General features: G+C 43.9%; 1 protein-coding gene across 1 annotated transcript in view; it reads left to right on the top strand.

Moving 5' to 3' along the window:
- The window catches only part of LOC110532012 (cadherin-4), a 375,041-nt gene that overhangs the window by 320,272 nt on the left and 41,098 nt on the right, over positions 1-13,671 (top strand). The window contains exons 7-9 of the mRNA XM_036987924.2: positions 678-822; positions 4,015-4,187; positions 7,423-7,560. Of these exons, the coding sequence (XP_036843819.1) occupies positions 678-822; positions 4,015-4,187; positions 7,423-7,560 (456 nt within the window). The remainder of the gene's footprint in view (positions 1-677; positions 823-4,014; positions 4,188-7,422; positions 7,561-13,671) is intronic.

The raw sequence follows: 13,671 nt of genomic DNA, 5'->3' as shown, positions 1-13,671 counted from the left end.
CTCAGTGTTCTTTATCAAAACATTTTTCTTTCAGATATCTGGACATGCTTCCCAGCCTGTATCGATGTGGGTATTAATCCCATGTCCAAACTTTGTTTGAAATCCTAGAGTTGGCTGCTGCTATTGATCTACGACAGGACACAGCTGAGCCTGGCAGCGAGTTCACATCAAATCGCTGTGTTTGTGATGTGGGCTAGAGGTTAAGAGATTTTGGGATTCCCATTTAAAAAATAAAAAAAACAACAGAATGTTGGACTGAGATCCAAGAAGACCAGGAGAAGAAGGATACAAGGAAATAATATTTTTAAGGGAAGTCAGCTTTTTATAAAAGAGGTTGTTGTGTTGGTTACTTTGAAGACACCAGTTCTGAGGATTCGGTGTTGGAGATAAGAATGGACAAAATTGTAGGGTGTGACATTTCTCCCCCAGAACTTTACATTTAAATGAAATGTAATCATAGTTGTTGTTTTTCTGGTATATATTATTGGTGCCGGGTGCCCATTGGTCTGCACAATTGATGTATGCAATGTTTTTCCAGAAATATGCCTTAATGCAGTGTCTAGTACTGGTTGCCACACTGCATATCAAGCATATCATGTTACCAATGTTGAGTTTGTTAATGGTAACTTAACTGACCCCCTCTCTCTCTCTCTGTCTGTCTCTGTCTCTCCCCCCAGCTTCGTGCCCATGCAGTGAACATGAATGGTGAGCGGGTGGAGAGCCCCATAGACCTGTACATCTATGTCATAGACATGAACGACAACCGGCCTGAATTCAAGAACCAGGTCTACAACGGCTCTGTGGATGAGGGCTCCAAGCCAGGTAAACACAGGAAGGAAGGGAGGGAGGGATAAAACACCACCTCTTTCTCACAGACATGGACGGACGAAAGCTACGATGTAAATCACACTGCAGAGAATAGTGATTTTTACAACAGTCTTTGTACCTTCCTTTGCTATTCTGCGTGAGAAAAACCGAGCCCGAAGAGGATACCGTTCGGGGATTTTATGTTTATTTTTTTTTATAGATTTATTCTGCTTCACATTCCACTTGATATAGACCAGAGGCATTTATTCAGATGGAGGGTTTCTGTCCTGCAGTGTGTTCATTTAGCCAGCTCTAGTGCTGGGCTGCATGGCCATAAAGCTGTGGATGTTGTGGCTGGAGAGGATATTGAGGATTAAATGTGCCAAGCTGCAGCTGTAGCTCCACTGACTCATTTTATGTGTTCCCTCATGAGGGAGATGTGTGTGTGTGTGTATGTGTGTGTGTGTGTGTGTGTGTGTGTGTGTGTGTGTGTGTGTGTGTGTGTGTGTGTGTGTGTGTGTGTGTGTGTGTGTGTGTGTGTGTGTGTGTGTGTGTGTGTGTGTGTGTGTGTGTGTGTGTGTGAAAGATTGAGAGAAAGACTGATGAGCCAGGACTTATTGCACTAACGGTGATCTGAAATCTGAAGAGGTTTCCTGGGCCTAGCTGTGTACTTTACTTTTCTCACTAACTCTCTCTTTCTTTCTCTTTTTCACTCTGAACCGATTTTGCTACAAACTCTCCCACCCCAACACAAGGACGCACGCACGCGTGCACACACACACACACACACATCCTCAAACCTCGGCAGTAGCATGCGTGACATGCAGCCGAACAATAATCATAAAAAAATAGTTTTAGAATCTAGAGCTCCAGTGGTTTCAGTGGGAAGCCAATTACTGAGTTGAATTCGCTTTCAAATTAAAGAGTCATTTAGAGCCCTAATCCTGTCAGGCACAGAGCAGGACGCCCGTAGAAAGGGTCCACATTAAGCCCCCTAAGAGTGGCGTTTAATGAAATTACCCAGGCGATGGGTGACACGGTGTGAGTCTCCATCTCTCCTCTCTTTTTTTTTCTACAGAAAGGGAGACCGAGAGAGAGAGAGATGGGTGGAAGATTTATACTTTCCTTCGTTTGAACCAAACCAAAAGCAAAGCCCCTTTCTGCCTGTCCTTTATCTCTCACTGTGTACCTCTGGTCTTTCTTCCTCTCCTTTCTCTGAGTCCTTTGGAATCTTCCTTCTCTCTCCTCTGCCCCATTGACAAATGCTGCTTTGAAATGTAATGGAGTTTGAGATGCGAGCCGTGGTGTGAATTATCTCTGGACGGAGCCTGTCGCTGGGATGATATCACTATCTCTGGTAATTAGAATTGTATGGAAACTACTGCTGGAGAGGAGAGGACTGAGAAAGAGAGCAATTGGAAAGGAGACTGGGACAGAGAGAGAAGAGCGTAATAAGGAATAGAGGAAGAGGGAGAGATCAGTGTGTGTATGAACCAAGGTTATTATAGTAAACAAACAAAAAAATCCTAAAAAATAAAATACAATTACAAACCCGTTTTAAAATAATAAAACTGTACTGAAACTATTATATAAGACTCCAAAAAGAACTAGAATAAAATAAAATTCATCACGAATTAGGTTCAGTTTTATTATTCGTTTTTCTCAAAATATTGGGGTTTTCTAATCATCTTATGCATTATTAATATCTCCAAAAACACAAAAACTACAGAATAATATTGAAACTGAATATAAATGTGTGTGTAAAACTTTAACTAAATAAAAAACATCAAATCAGATTGATCCGACACTAACCGAAACAAAACTGAACTTGTACAACTAACCTTGTGGGGACACACAATTCAGTCCCATTCAAAATGGTATTTTCCCTAACCCCTGACCCCTAAACCTAACCAATACCTTAATCCTAACCTTAACCCTAGCTCCTAACCCTAGCTCCTAACCCTAAACCTAATTCTAACACTAATTCTAACCTTAACCCTAAACCTCCTAGAAATAGCATTTGACCTTGTGGGGACTAATAAAATGTCCCTAGTTGGTCAAATTGTTGTTTGTTAACAATTCTTGTGGGGACTACTGTTCCCCACAAGTATAGTTAAACATGTCCCCACACACACACACACACACACACACACACACACACACACACACACACACACACACACACACACACACACACACAGCTTTAAGTACTGTTAAAGCTTCAGGCATTCTAAATGAGTGTGGCTATAGGAAAACATAACTGGCTCTAAGAATACAAAGAACAAAGAGATTTTCAACTTGTCCAACAATGTTATGGAAACACTGTAACCATCTGTACTGTGAAGGTTTCCCACACCCTCTCTCTTTCACACTCACAGAGATGCTTCAAAGGTAGGCTGCAAGAGTGGAGTGTGTATGATTGTGTGTGTGTGTGTGAGAGAAGGTGTGTGTGAGGGCGGGAGTAAGTGGACAAGTTCCTTTTTCATGTCCCGGCGCCCCCGGTGGGCGCATTTTCACATTTTAGGCCATTCCATTGGTCGTTAAGTGAAGTCTACACTCACCCGGGACACCGGGCCATGCAAAACGAACTTGTCCACTTACTCCCGCCCTCACACACATCTTCTCTCACACACGATCATACACACTCCACTCTTGCAGCCTACCTTTGAAGCATCTCTTTGAGTGGCCTATTCCTTTTCACTTCTTCCTGTGCCATCCAAATCTGTGCATAGCCTAGTCAGTGGTCAAGTTAACAGGTTGCTAGTTAGCTACATGATTAGCTAGCTAAACAATGCAGTTTGTTATCAAACCCCCCAAAAATGTGCGGCTCGCGAATGCGCACGAATCCGCAGCAGAGAGAAAAACATAGCTCTGGTAATATTGGGTATAATTATATAATTTTATATGCCATAAGTTTTACATGATTTTGGCTAGAGGCACACGGTCTTCAGCAGAAAGCAGTTTCATGGAAAGGTGCAAGCATTGACTGTAGCAGGGGTTCCATGTTGTGTTCTGTGCTTAAAGGGGTCTGTGCGGAAACATGTGCACTTAAAAGTGCTCCTCCATGGCGACAAACAGGTCGTCCGTTAACGCGCTAATAAAAACACACAACTATAGTAACCTTGGTTTGAATGTGTTTGCGTGCAGTGTGTTTGTCCCCGCGTTCAGCATGTACGCCCAGATTGACTGTTGCCTCTCCGTCCTCAGGTACATTTGTGATGCACCTGGCAGCCTTCGATAATGACGACAACACCACGGCCAATGGGATGGTGCGCTACCGGATCCTGTCCCAGACGCCACACAGCCCCATCCCCAACATGTTCACCATCAACAGCGAGACTGGAGACATCGTCACCGTGGCAGCAGGCCTCGACCGCGAGGTCAGTAACCCTGGTAACGCTGGTGGGATGTGTCCTCGGTGAAAAGTAGAGAGTTTTTCTGGTCAGGACAAAACAACTCCTGGCTGTCCACATAAGACATGAGGATAATGTGAAGGTGAATAAGCAGTGCTGCAACTGCCTCTGGGAAAGTTATGTAACAGAATCAGGCGGTGTGTTGTTTTTAGGCTATTTCCATTGTATTTTTCAACTCAAAAGAGGTCAATTTTTGGGCCTTAAGGCGTGTGTGGTTCTAGCCCATCTAGCATACATGTTCTTCGTGGGTGTCTGTCACCACGCGTCACGCTCTGCTCAGCGTTTCCCAAGCAGCCCCCTTGAGGTCACCTTGTTTATGGAGCTGTCACGTTATGACAACATCCTAACATCTTTATTTAAGTGACACGGATGTCCCTGTGACAACACTGTCAACGCCCTAAAGGGAATCTCTCTGCTGCATCACCCTAGCTACCTGTCACTGCTGACAGACCTATTAACAGCGCGTCATGGAGCCTTCAGGTGTGTGTGTGTGTGTGTGTGTGTGTGTGTGTGTGTGTGTGTGTGTGTGTGTGGGTGTGTGTGTGTGTGAGTTCGCACCCTTGACACCTGTCAAACGCACACTGAAGTACATGGAAGGAAGGAAGAGAGAGGCTGATGAGTTGGACATGGAAAGAGAAAAGGAAGGGAGGGATGAGAGATAACGGCAGGTAGCCTCTAGTGGTTAGAGCGTTGGACTTGTAACCGAAAGGTTGCAAGATCGAATCCCCGAGCTGACAAGGTCAAAGTCTGTCGTTCTGCCCCTGAACAAGGCAGTTAACCCACTGTTCCTAGGCCGTCATTGAAAATAAGAATTTGTTCATTTAACTGACTTGCCTAGTTAAATAAAGGTAAAATAAAAATATATAAAACATATAACTGAGTGATACAGAGAGGGAACAGTATGAAACAATATGGGAGACACAAGAAAGGAAGGAAGGGAGGGATGGATAGAAAAGGAGATAAATTGATGAAGACAGAGGAAACATTTTACCTTAACCCTGCTTGTTGTTCCACATCTCTTTTATCCGAACACTGCCACTCCAACCTGATTCATTCCCAATGTTGGATTAGAGCTAACACACACACACACACACACACACACACACACACACAGAAATACACACAAACATTCTTTCTTTCTTTTACACACAAACAATCCTTCAGTTGGCGCACACCAATGTACTTACCTCCGAAAGTTTCCTCCAGCATTCCCGTAGAGAACAGATAAGAACACCCTTACCCTTGCAGAAATCTGAGTGCATATATACATAAACATGAATACTTAACAGAACAGGAGGCTGACAGAGAGCGAATGAGAGACTAGCACAGGCGTCGCTGTTACTCTAGCCCAGTTTTCAGAGTTCGGCTACAGTCTCATAAAGGTCTCTCTGCCTGCCTTTCCTCAGGAGACGCCAGCTTAAAGGAGGTTTTCTCCAAGAAGCCAGATGTCTAAGTGTGCCCTCTCTCTGATCTATCACTTTCTCCCCTGACTCCTCTCCCCTACCACACATGCCTTTCAACACGTTCCCTTCTTCCTCACTCTTCCCATCCACCGCTATAGTCCTCTTATCCTTAGCTCTCGCTTTCCTTCTTCTTCGTCTTAAAAAAAACAAACTTGTACGCTACTCAGCTCATCCCAGCCTCTGTATCCTTCCTCTGTCGTCTTTTCTCTTTCCCTTTGTTTCGCCATGGTCTAGGAACGGTAGACTCAGTGGCAGCAGCTCTGTGGAGAAGCAGCTAGTACAGTGCAGGACAGTGTGGGGGGGCGTAAGGGCGTAGTGTGGAGAGTAGTTGGTGATCTGTCGTGGTTTAGAGAGGTTCCGAGGTGCTCTACATAATTAGCGGCTTGTCTAATTAGTGGGCCTGCGGTACACACTGCAGATTCTCCCTGATAGGACTGGCGGGCCAGCTAGGGCTCCTGAACAAGATGTGTGTTTGTGTGTGCGTACTTGCGTTCATACGTGCACGTGTGTGTGTTCGTGTGAGCGCACATCTGTGTGTGCATGTGTGGATGTGAATGTGTGTGTGGTGGGGGGTCGAGAGGCTGCTGAGCAGAGCTGAGCTGAGCTGTCTAATCCTTCTGATGTGGATTCACAGTCTAATTGGGATATTTACTCTGTAATTAGCAGGTGAGGGAGACACTGGGAGTGTAATTGGGAATCCCAGGGAAGAGACACATTATCCTGACAGCTCCCAGGTCCTGTCCCCTATGCCTGCCTGCCTGCCTGCCTTGCCTGCCTGTTTGTCTGCAGCCTGGGACAGGGGGAGAGAGGGAGGGAGGTATACACACAAACAAACTCAAAGGGGTTTTCATAAAAACACATACACATACCGGTATAATCAAATCTCTATGAATAGGGCAGCATTCTAAGGTGAATGGGTTGGTTTCAGCACCATGGACAGCTCAGCAGAGCGCCATAGCTGTTGTGGTTTCCCATTTATGTTGACCTTAGGCCCATGGACAGCTCTTACATGGGCTGTTGTGTAAAGCTGTGACACATTCAGCTTCTCTCTGCTGATTCTCAACTCTCCTCCTTTCTGGAGAGCATCTCCAAACAAAATGGTGGCTGTGAATTGTAGGCTACACATAGGAGAGCTGGTTGCCCCAACGCAACACGTGAGGAAAGAAGAACATGAACCAATTTCTAAAAAGGCACAGCAACTGTGTAAAGAGTAGGGGGAGGAGGTAAAAAAATGGAGGGAACATTTCTCTGTGTTCCCCCAGGTAGGAGTGCTGTTCTGTACAGACAGCTCAAAAAAACACTTTCAGCGTTCCTTTCCACAGTGCTTGGGCTCCCATTAAGATGAGTGATAGGGCCCGAGGTAGGGGCCAAGGTAGGGGAGGGAGAACAGTCATGGGAGGGGATGAACAAGCCGTTTTGCTTCTAATTTCGTCAGAGACATACCGGACCCACACTGGCAAAGCTGTTACCAGGCTAAAGGTTTGTGGCTGAGGAGAGAACCACAGTGGGTGTAGAGGCAACCTAATGTGTGTGAGAGAGAGACAGAATGTGTGTTGTGTAAAATGGTTTATTATTTCTGCACAACCTAAAGAAGAGGATACATTGACCTCCTTGTACTCGTTATGCTGTTTTGTATGATTGAGCATTGAGTGTTGTTTTTTTTCACTGTGTGTGTAAGTTTGATTTCTGGTTTCTCTTCTTAACTGTCTCTCTCTTCTCTCTGTGTGATTGTCCTGTAGAAAGTGTCCCAGTACAGCATCATAGTCCAGGCCACGGACATGGAGGGCAACCTAAACTTTGGCCTGTCTAACACGGCCACCGCCATCATCTCCGTCACAGACATCAACGACAACCCGCCGGAGCTCACCTCCAGAACCGTGAGTAGAGAGTAGGGCTGTTGCGGTGACCCTATTACTATTACCACCACACCAGCAGTCATGAGTCATGACCGCAGTAAAATTCCCACAGGACGTGCGTAGTGTCCAACTCGCTACGGCTCAGTTGTCCTTCTAACCATTCTGACGTCACTGCAATCAAAACAGTATTGTGCTTTTACAACTCACCTCACTGCGATTGATCCATTTGAAGCAAGATGTTCAACAACAGGTTTGAAACTGAGTGGAAAACATGGTGATTGTGAATGTGGCTTCAAAGCCTAACAACGAAATGGACAGTGCTTTCGAAGGTGATGATCAATTCAAAACACTCATATGCATATTAGAGCTTATACATATGCATAGGCCTATACAGTGCCTTGCGAAAGTATTCGGCCCCCTTGAACTTTGCGACCTTTTGCCACATTTCAGGCTTCAAACATAAAGATATAAAACTGTATTTTTTTGTGAATCAACAACAAGTGGGACACAATCATGAAGTGGAACGACATTAATTGGATATTTCAAAGTTTTTTAACAAATCAAAAACTGAAAGATTGGGCTTAAAAACTGAATTTAAATAAGGATTATGCTGTTCGTTGTACAATACATAGCCTACCGCATATTACGCACCACAGAATAACATTTTTTTTTAAATTGTTTAAGATGTCTTTAATTGGTCTAGCCTATATTCCAAAACGAAACAAATTGTAGTAATGGCCTTTGAGTGTGGACTGTATTATAAATCCTACTGGATGGACTGGTTACCTTATGCTAGGGAGAGGCCTGGGCAATGCTATTGGTTCATTACTTGTGCAGGGCGGCTTTACCGAGTTCGCTTACAATTCTAGTGGATTTGTATTTGATTTCGAATAGCCTAGTAATAGGTGCTTTTTTCCCCCCTTCATAATTGACAGGGTGTCACATTAGGCTACCGTTAGCTATAGAATATCTCACCACCGTGCGTTTCCATCTCCTCACCTCTCCCCTTCATTACTTTTCTCAAGCATGCAGAGAGAGGAGGTGTCAACAGATTAATGAAATATGTTTAGTTGTGAAAACATGTTACTTTCGATGTTCCCAAACAGATTTCAGACGGTTTCCTCTGAATGAAGCACCTGGTAGCTGAAGGAACAGGGTTGGGGAGCCCGTGGCATACAGAGTTTGGGTGGAATATCACTTGTCGAGCAGCGAGAGGCTGCATACTCTTTAAACAATGGTTGATGCAAGGAGTTGAACAACCGGAGGTGGGATAAGTGGCATCCCTTCGTTATTGGAGTGCTTAGGCAGATGGCATGTATTTGTTTCCCCTGCCCCTGTTCCTGCCCATTTGATAATGGGCCATTCTAAATCGAAACTAGTTTAACATATTATTAAAGAATATATTAATTTGAGAATTGTCCGATGGGTGATAAGATGATCACTTGACTAGAGAAAGGTGAGTGCAGCCTGAGGTAAGGGTCAGAGTGCAAGCTTTTTTTTTTTGTGCTTCTTTCTCAAATCATCTGTAGTCACGTCATGCAGCCCATATACGTTTGGATTTCGAAGGCATTATAAGGTTTGTAGCCTTAACAACTAAAGTTGCCAAATAACTCGGAGCCTATGGGACCCGTTTCAAATGATTACTTTTACACTCAACATAGCTTTCATATGTGCCCTCTCTCCGGAATGGGAAAAATATCCTTTTGATTTTATTCAGCTCAGTTTAATTATATTCTTCTTACTGTAAAATCATATAATATGAAATAATGAAACATGACTCATAAGCATATCCTGTCTGCTAAATGAACAAGCCCACAGCGTATGGCAAGCCGCATAGCCAGATAACGTACAGTAAGCTGCTTGCATGACAACAACCGGCTGACAAAACGTCATGACCGCCACAGACCAAGTAAGGGGCGGAAGAGGGAGAGGGGAGGAAGAGGGAGAGGGAGAGGGGAGGAAGAGGGAGAGGGGGGGTGTATGGGAGATGGAGGACTGGAATACAGGGGAAAAGGGTAGAAGACGAAAGTTATAAGGCGAGAGCAGGAAAGGGGTGAAACACAGCCCTGGCATCATCTCAGAGACAGCGCGCACTCCTGACCTGAGTGAAATGAAACATCCAGTCGTTAACGTTCATCAGCCGGAGAACAACAGCAAGCAGACGTAACGATGATTATAGTGGTGTAAATGGGGATGATCATTACCGTATATGGGAGAGAAAAAAAAAAGGTCATTCCTGGAGTCAACCAAATCAAAGTAAAGAGCGATGTGTGTAACCAAGCAGTATGGAGATCAGCAAGACTAGCATATGTTGCTGCAAATGTATCCATACATCCTCTGGTCTTCCAGGGGATGTTGATCATTATACAGTAGTTCCCCCAGCAGCGATGAGTACCTCTTGAACAAGCCTGCTGTCCACACACACACATTTTAGTCATTTAGCAGATGCTCTTATCCAGAGCGACTATGTAGTCGTGGTCCCCTGTGGGATTTGAACCAGCAACCCTGGCGTTGCGAGTACCGTGCTCTACCAACGGAGCCACACAGGACACACACAGTCGTACCCTGGAGGCACCATGCTGACAGACATCGTAAATGTGTGGAGGGTTGCAGATAGGGGAGAGGAGGAGGGATGAGATGAGGGGAGGCGGTGAGTAGAAGCAGTATTCCTGATAGTTGGGAAATGAGAAAACTCTGAATGATTTGTTATCCGAATGGCTGGAATGGGTAGGGTGGCTAAAAAAAGTATAAGGGAGGGATGGCTGAGAGTAAACAGCAAGGAAGGGGCTGTGATTTTGACAGCACAGTGCAAGCAATTAAGCAATTAAGCAGGCACTTCTGTACATAAGCAGGTACTTATGATTGTAAGCAAAGATGCAATGGCTAGTGAAGGTCTTCACATTTTTCTTACTTCAAAGTACATCTAAAAAGCGATTATATTAGAGGTTTTTCTCCTATAGATCTGCACAACCTACTCCACATTTTCAAAAGGAACGATGTCTTGATTGTGTACGTCTTCACACCCCTGAGTTGATACTTGATGGAAGCACCCTTGGGCAGCCATTGCCGCTGTGAATCATTTTGAATAATATTCTATTAACGTTGCCCAACTCTTAGGGCAATATTATGTCCATTGGTTTTGTCAAAATTGCTCAAGTTCAGTAAATGTGCGAAGGAATCATTGAGTCAGTGCCGAGGCCACTCAGGAACACTCAACACCCCTTGGAAAGCCATTCTGGTGTGCCTTTGGCATAAACATGTGTGCAATTGTCTCACTGAAACATGAAACTTTCAGAAGACTGAGGAGGTTTTTCCTTTAACTTTTTACCTGGGTTTTGCTCCTATCATATTTATTTTGATCCTGACAAACTCCCCAGTCCCTGCCGATGACAAGCATACCCATACCATGATGCTGGCACCACATGATGCAGCAACATTGAAAATGTGGAGTAAGTTGTGTTGTTTGGTAGGAAATTAATCAAATTTAAAGTCCATCGTAGGAGATAATGGACCTTATCATATATTTATGTACAGTGCCTTGCGAAAGTATTCGGCCCCCTTGAACTTTGCGACCTTTTGCCACATTTCAGGCTTCAAACATAAAGATATAAAACTGTATTTTTTTGTGAAGAATCAACAACAAGTGGGACACAATCATGAAGTGGAACGACATTTATTGGATATTTCAAACTTTTTTAACAAATCAAAAACTGAAAAATTGGGCGTGCAAAATTATTCAGCCCCCTTAAGTTAATACTTTGTAGCGCCACCTTTTGCTGCGATTACAGCTGTAAGTCGCTTGGGGTATGTCTCTATCAGTTTTGCACATCGAGAGACTGAAATTTTTTCCCATTCCTCCTTGCAAAACAGCTCGAGCTCAGTGAGGTTGGATGGAGAGCATTTGTGAACAGCAGTTTTCAGTTCTTTCCACAGATTCTCGATTGGATTCAGGTCTGGACTTTGACTTGGCCATTCTAACACCTGGATATGTTTATTTTTGAACCATTCCATTGTAGATTTTGCTTTATGTTTTGGATCATTGTCTTGTTGGAAGACAAATATCTGTCCCAGTCTCAGGTCTTTTGCAGACTCCATCAGGTTTTCTTCCAGAATGGTCCTGTATTTGGCTCCATCCATCTTCCCTTCAATTTTAACCATCTTCCCTGTCCCTGCTGAAGAAAAGCAGGCCCAAACCATGATGCTGCCACCACCATGTTTGACAGTGGGGATGGTGTGTTCAGCTGTGTTGCTTTTACGCCAAACATAACGTTTTGCATTGTTGCCAAAAAGTTCAATTTTGGTTTCATCTGACCAGAGCACCTTCTTCCACATGTTTGGTGTGTCTCCCAGGTGGCTTGTGGCAAACTTTAAACAACACTTTTTATGGATATCTTTAAGAAATGGCTTTTTTCTTGCCACTCTTCCATAAAGGCCAGATTTGTGCAATATACGACTGATTGTTGTCCTATGGACAGAGTCTCCCATCCCCATCCAGAGTGATCATGTGCCTCTTGGCTGCATCTCTGATCAGTCTTCTCCTTGTATGAGCTGAAAGTTTAGAGGGACGGCCAGGTCTTGGTAGATTTGCAGTGGTCTGATACTCCTTCCATTTCAATATTATCGCTTGCACAGTGCTCCTTGGGATGTTTAAAGCTTGGGAAATCTGTTTGTATCCAAATCCGGCTTTAAACTTCTTCACAACAGTATCTCGGACCTGCCTGGTGTGTTCCTTGTTCTTCATGATGCTCTCTGCGCTTTTGACGGACCTCTGAGACTATCACAGTGCAGGTGCATTTATACGGAGACTTGATTACACACAGGTGGATTGTATTTATCATCATTAGTCATTTAGGTCAACATTGGATCATTCAGAGATCCTCACTGAACTTCTGGAGAGAGTTTGCTGCACTGAAACTAAAGGGGCTGAATAATTTTGCACGCCCAATTTTTCAGTTTTTGATTTGTTAAAAAAGTTTGAAATATCCAATAAATGTCGTTCCACTTCATGATTGTGTCCCACTTGTTGTTGATTCTTCACAAAAAATACAGTTTTATATCTTTATGTTTGAAGCCTGAAATGTGGCAAAAGGTCGCAAAGTTCAAGGGGGCCGAATACTTTCGCAAGGCACTGTAGTTGGTGCTGTATATTAATTAATCTACATTACCAGTCAAAAGTTTGGAGACAGCTACTCATTCAAGGGTTTTTCTTTATTTTAACTATTTTCTACATTGTAGAATAATAGTGAAGACATCAAAACTATAAAATAACACATATGGAATCATGTAGTAACCAAAAACGTGTTAAGCAAATCAAAATATATTTGAGATTCTTCAAAGTAGCCACCCTTTGCCTTGATGACAGCTTTGCACACTCTTGGCATTCTCTCAACCAGCTTCACCTGGACTGCTTTTCCAACAATCTTGAAGGAGTTCCCACATTGTGGAGGGCAGGTCATCTGATGCAGCACTCCATCACTCTCCTTCTTGGTCAAATAGCCCTTACACAGCCTGGAGGTGTGTTGGGTCATTGTCCTGTTAAAAACAAATGATAGTCCCACTAAGTGCAAGCCAGACTGGATGGTGTATTGCTGCAGAATGCTGTGGTAGTCATGCTGGTTAAGTGTGCCTTGAATTCAAAATAAATCACAGACAGTGTCACCAGCAAAGCACTCTCACATCATCACACCCCCTCCTCTATGTTTCACGATGGGAACCACACATGCGGGGGAACATCCATTCTCCACAAAGACACGGTGGTTGGAACCAAAAATCTCAAATTTGGACTCATCGGACCAAAGGACAGATTTTCACCGGTCTCATGACCATTTCTCATGTTTCTTGGCCCAAGAAAGTCTCTTCTTATTGGTGTCCTTGAGTAGTTGTTTCTTTGCAGCAATTCGACCATGAAGGCCTAATTCACGCAGTCTCCTCTGAACAGTTGATGTTGAGATGTGTCTGTTACTTGAACTTTGTGAGGCATTTATTTGAGCCGCAATCTGAGGTGCTGTTAACTCAAATGAACTTATCCTCTGCAGCAGAGGTAACTCTGGGTCTTACTTTCCTGGGGAGGTCCTCATGAGAGCCAGTTTCATCATAGCTCTTGATGGTTTTTGCGACTGCACTTGAAGAAAC

Source organism: Oncorhynchus mykiss, chromosome 9, assembly GCF_057628025.1.
Source record: "Oncorhynchus mykiss isolate SJ-2025 chromosome 9, ASM5762802v1, whole genome shotgun sequence".
NCBI lineage: Eukaryota > Metazoa > Chordata > Actinopteri > Salmoniformes > Salmonidae > Oncorhynchus > Oncorhynchus mykiss.
The sequence above is the reverse complement of the archived record's forward strand: the minus strand, read 5'-3'. Positions and strand labels throughout refer to the sequence as shown.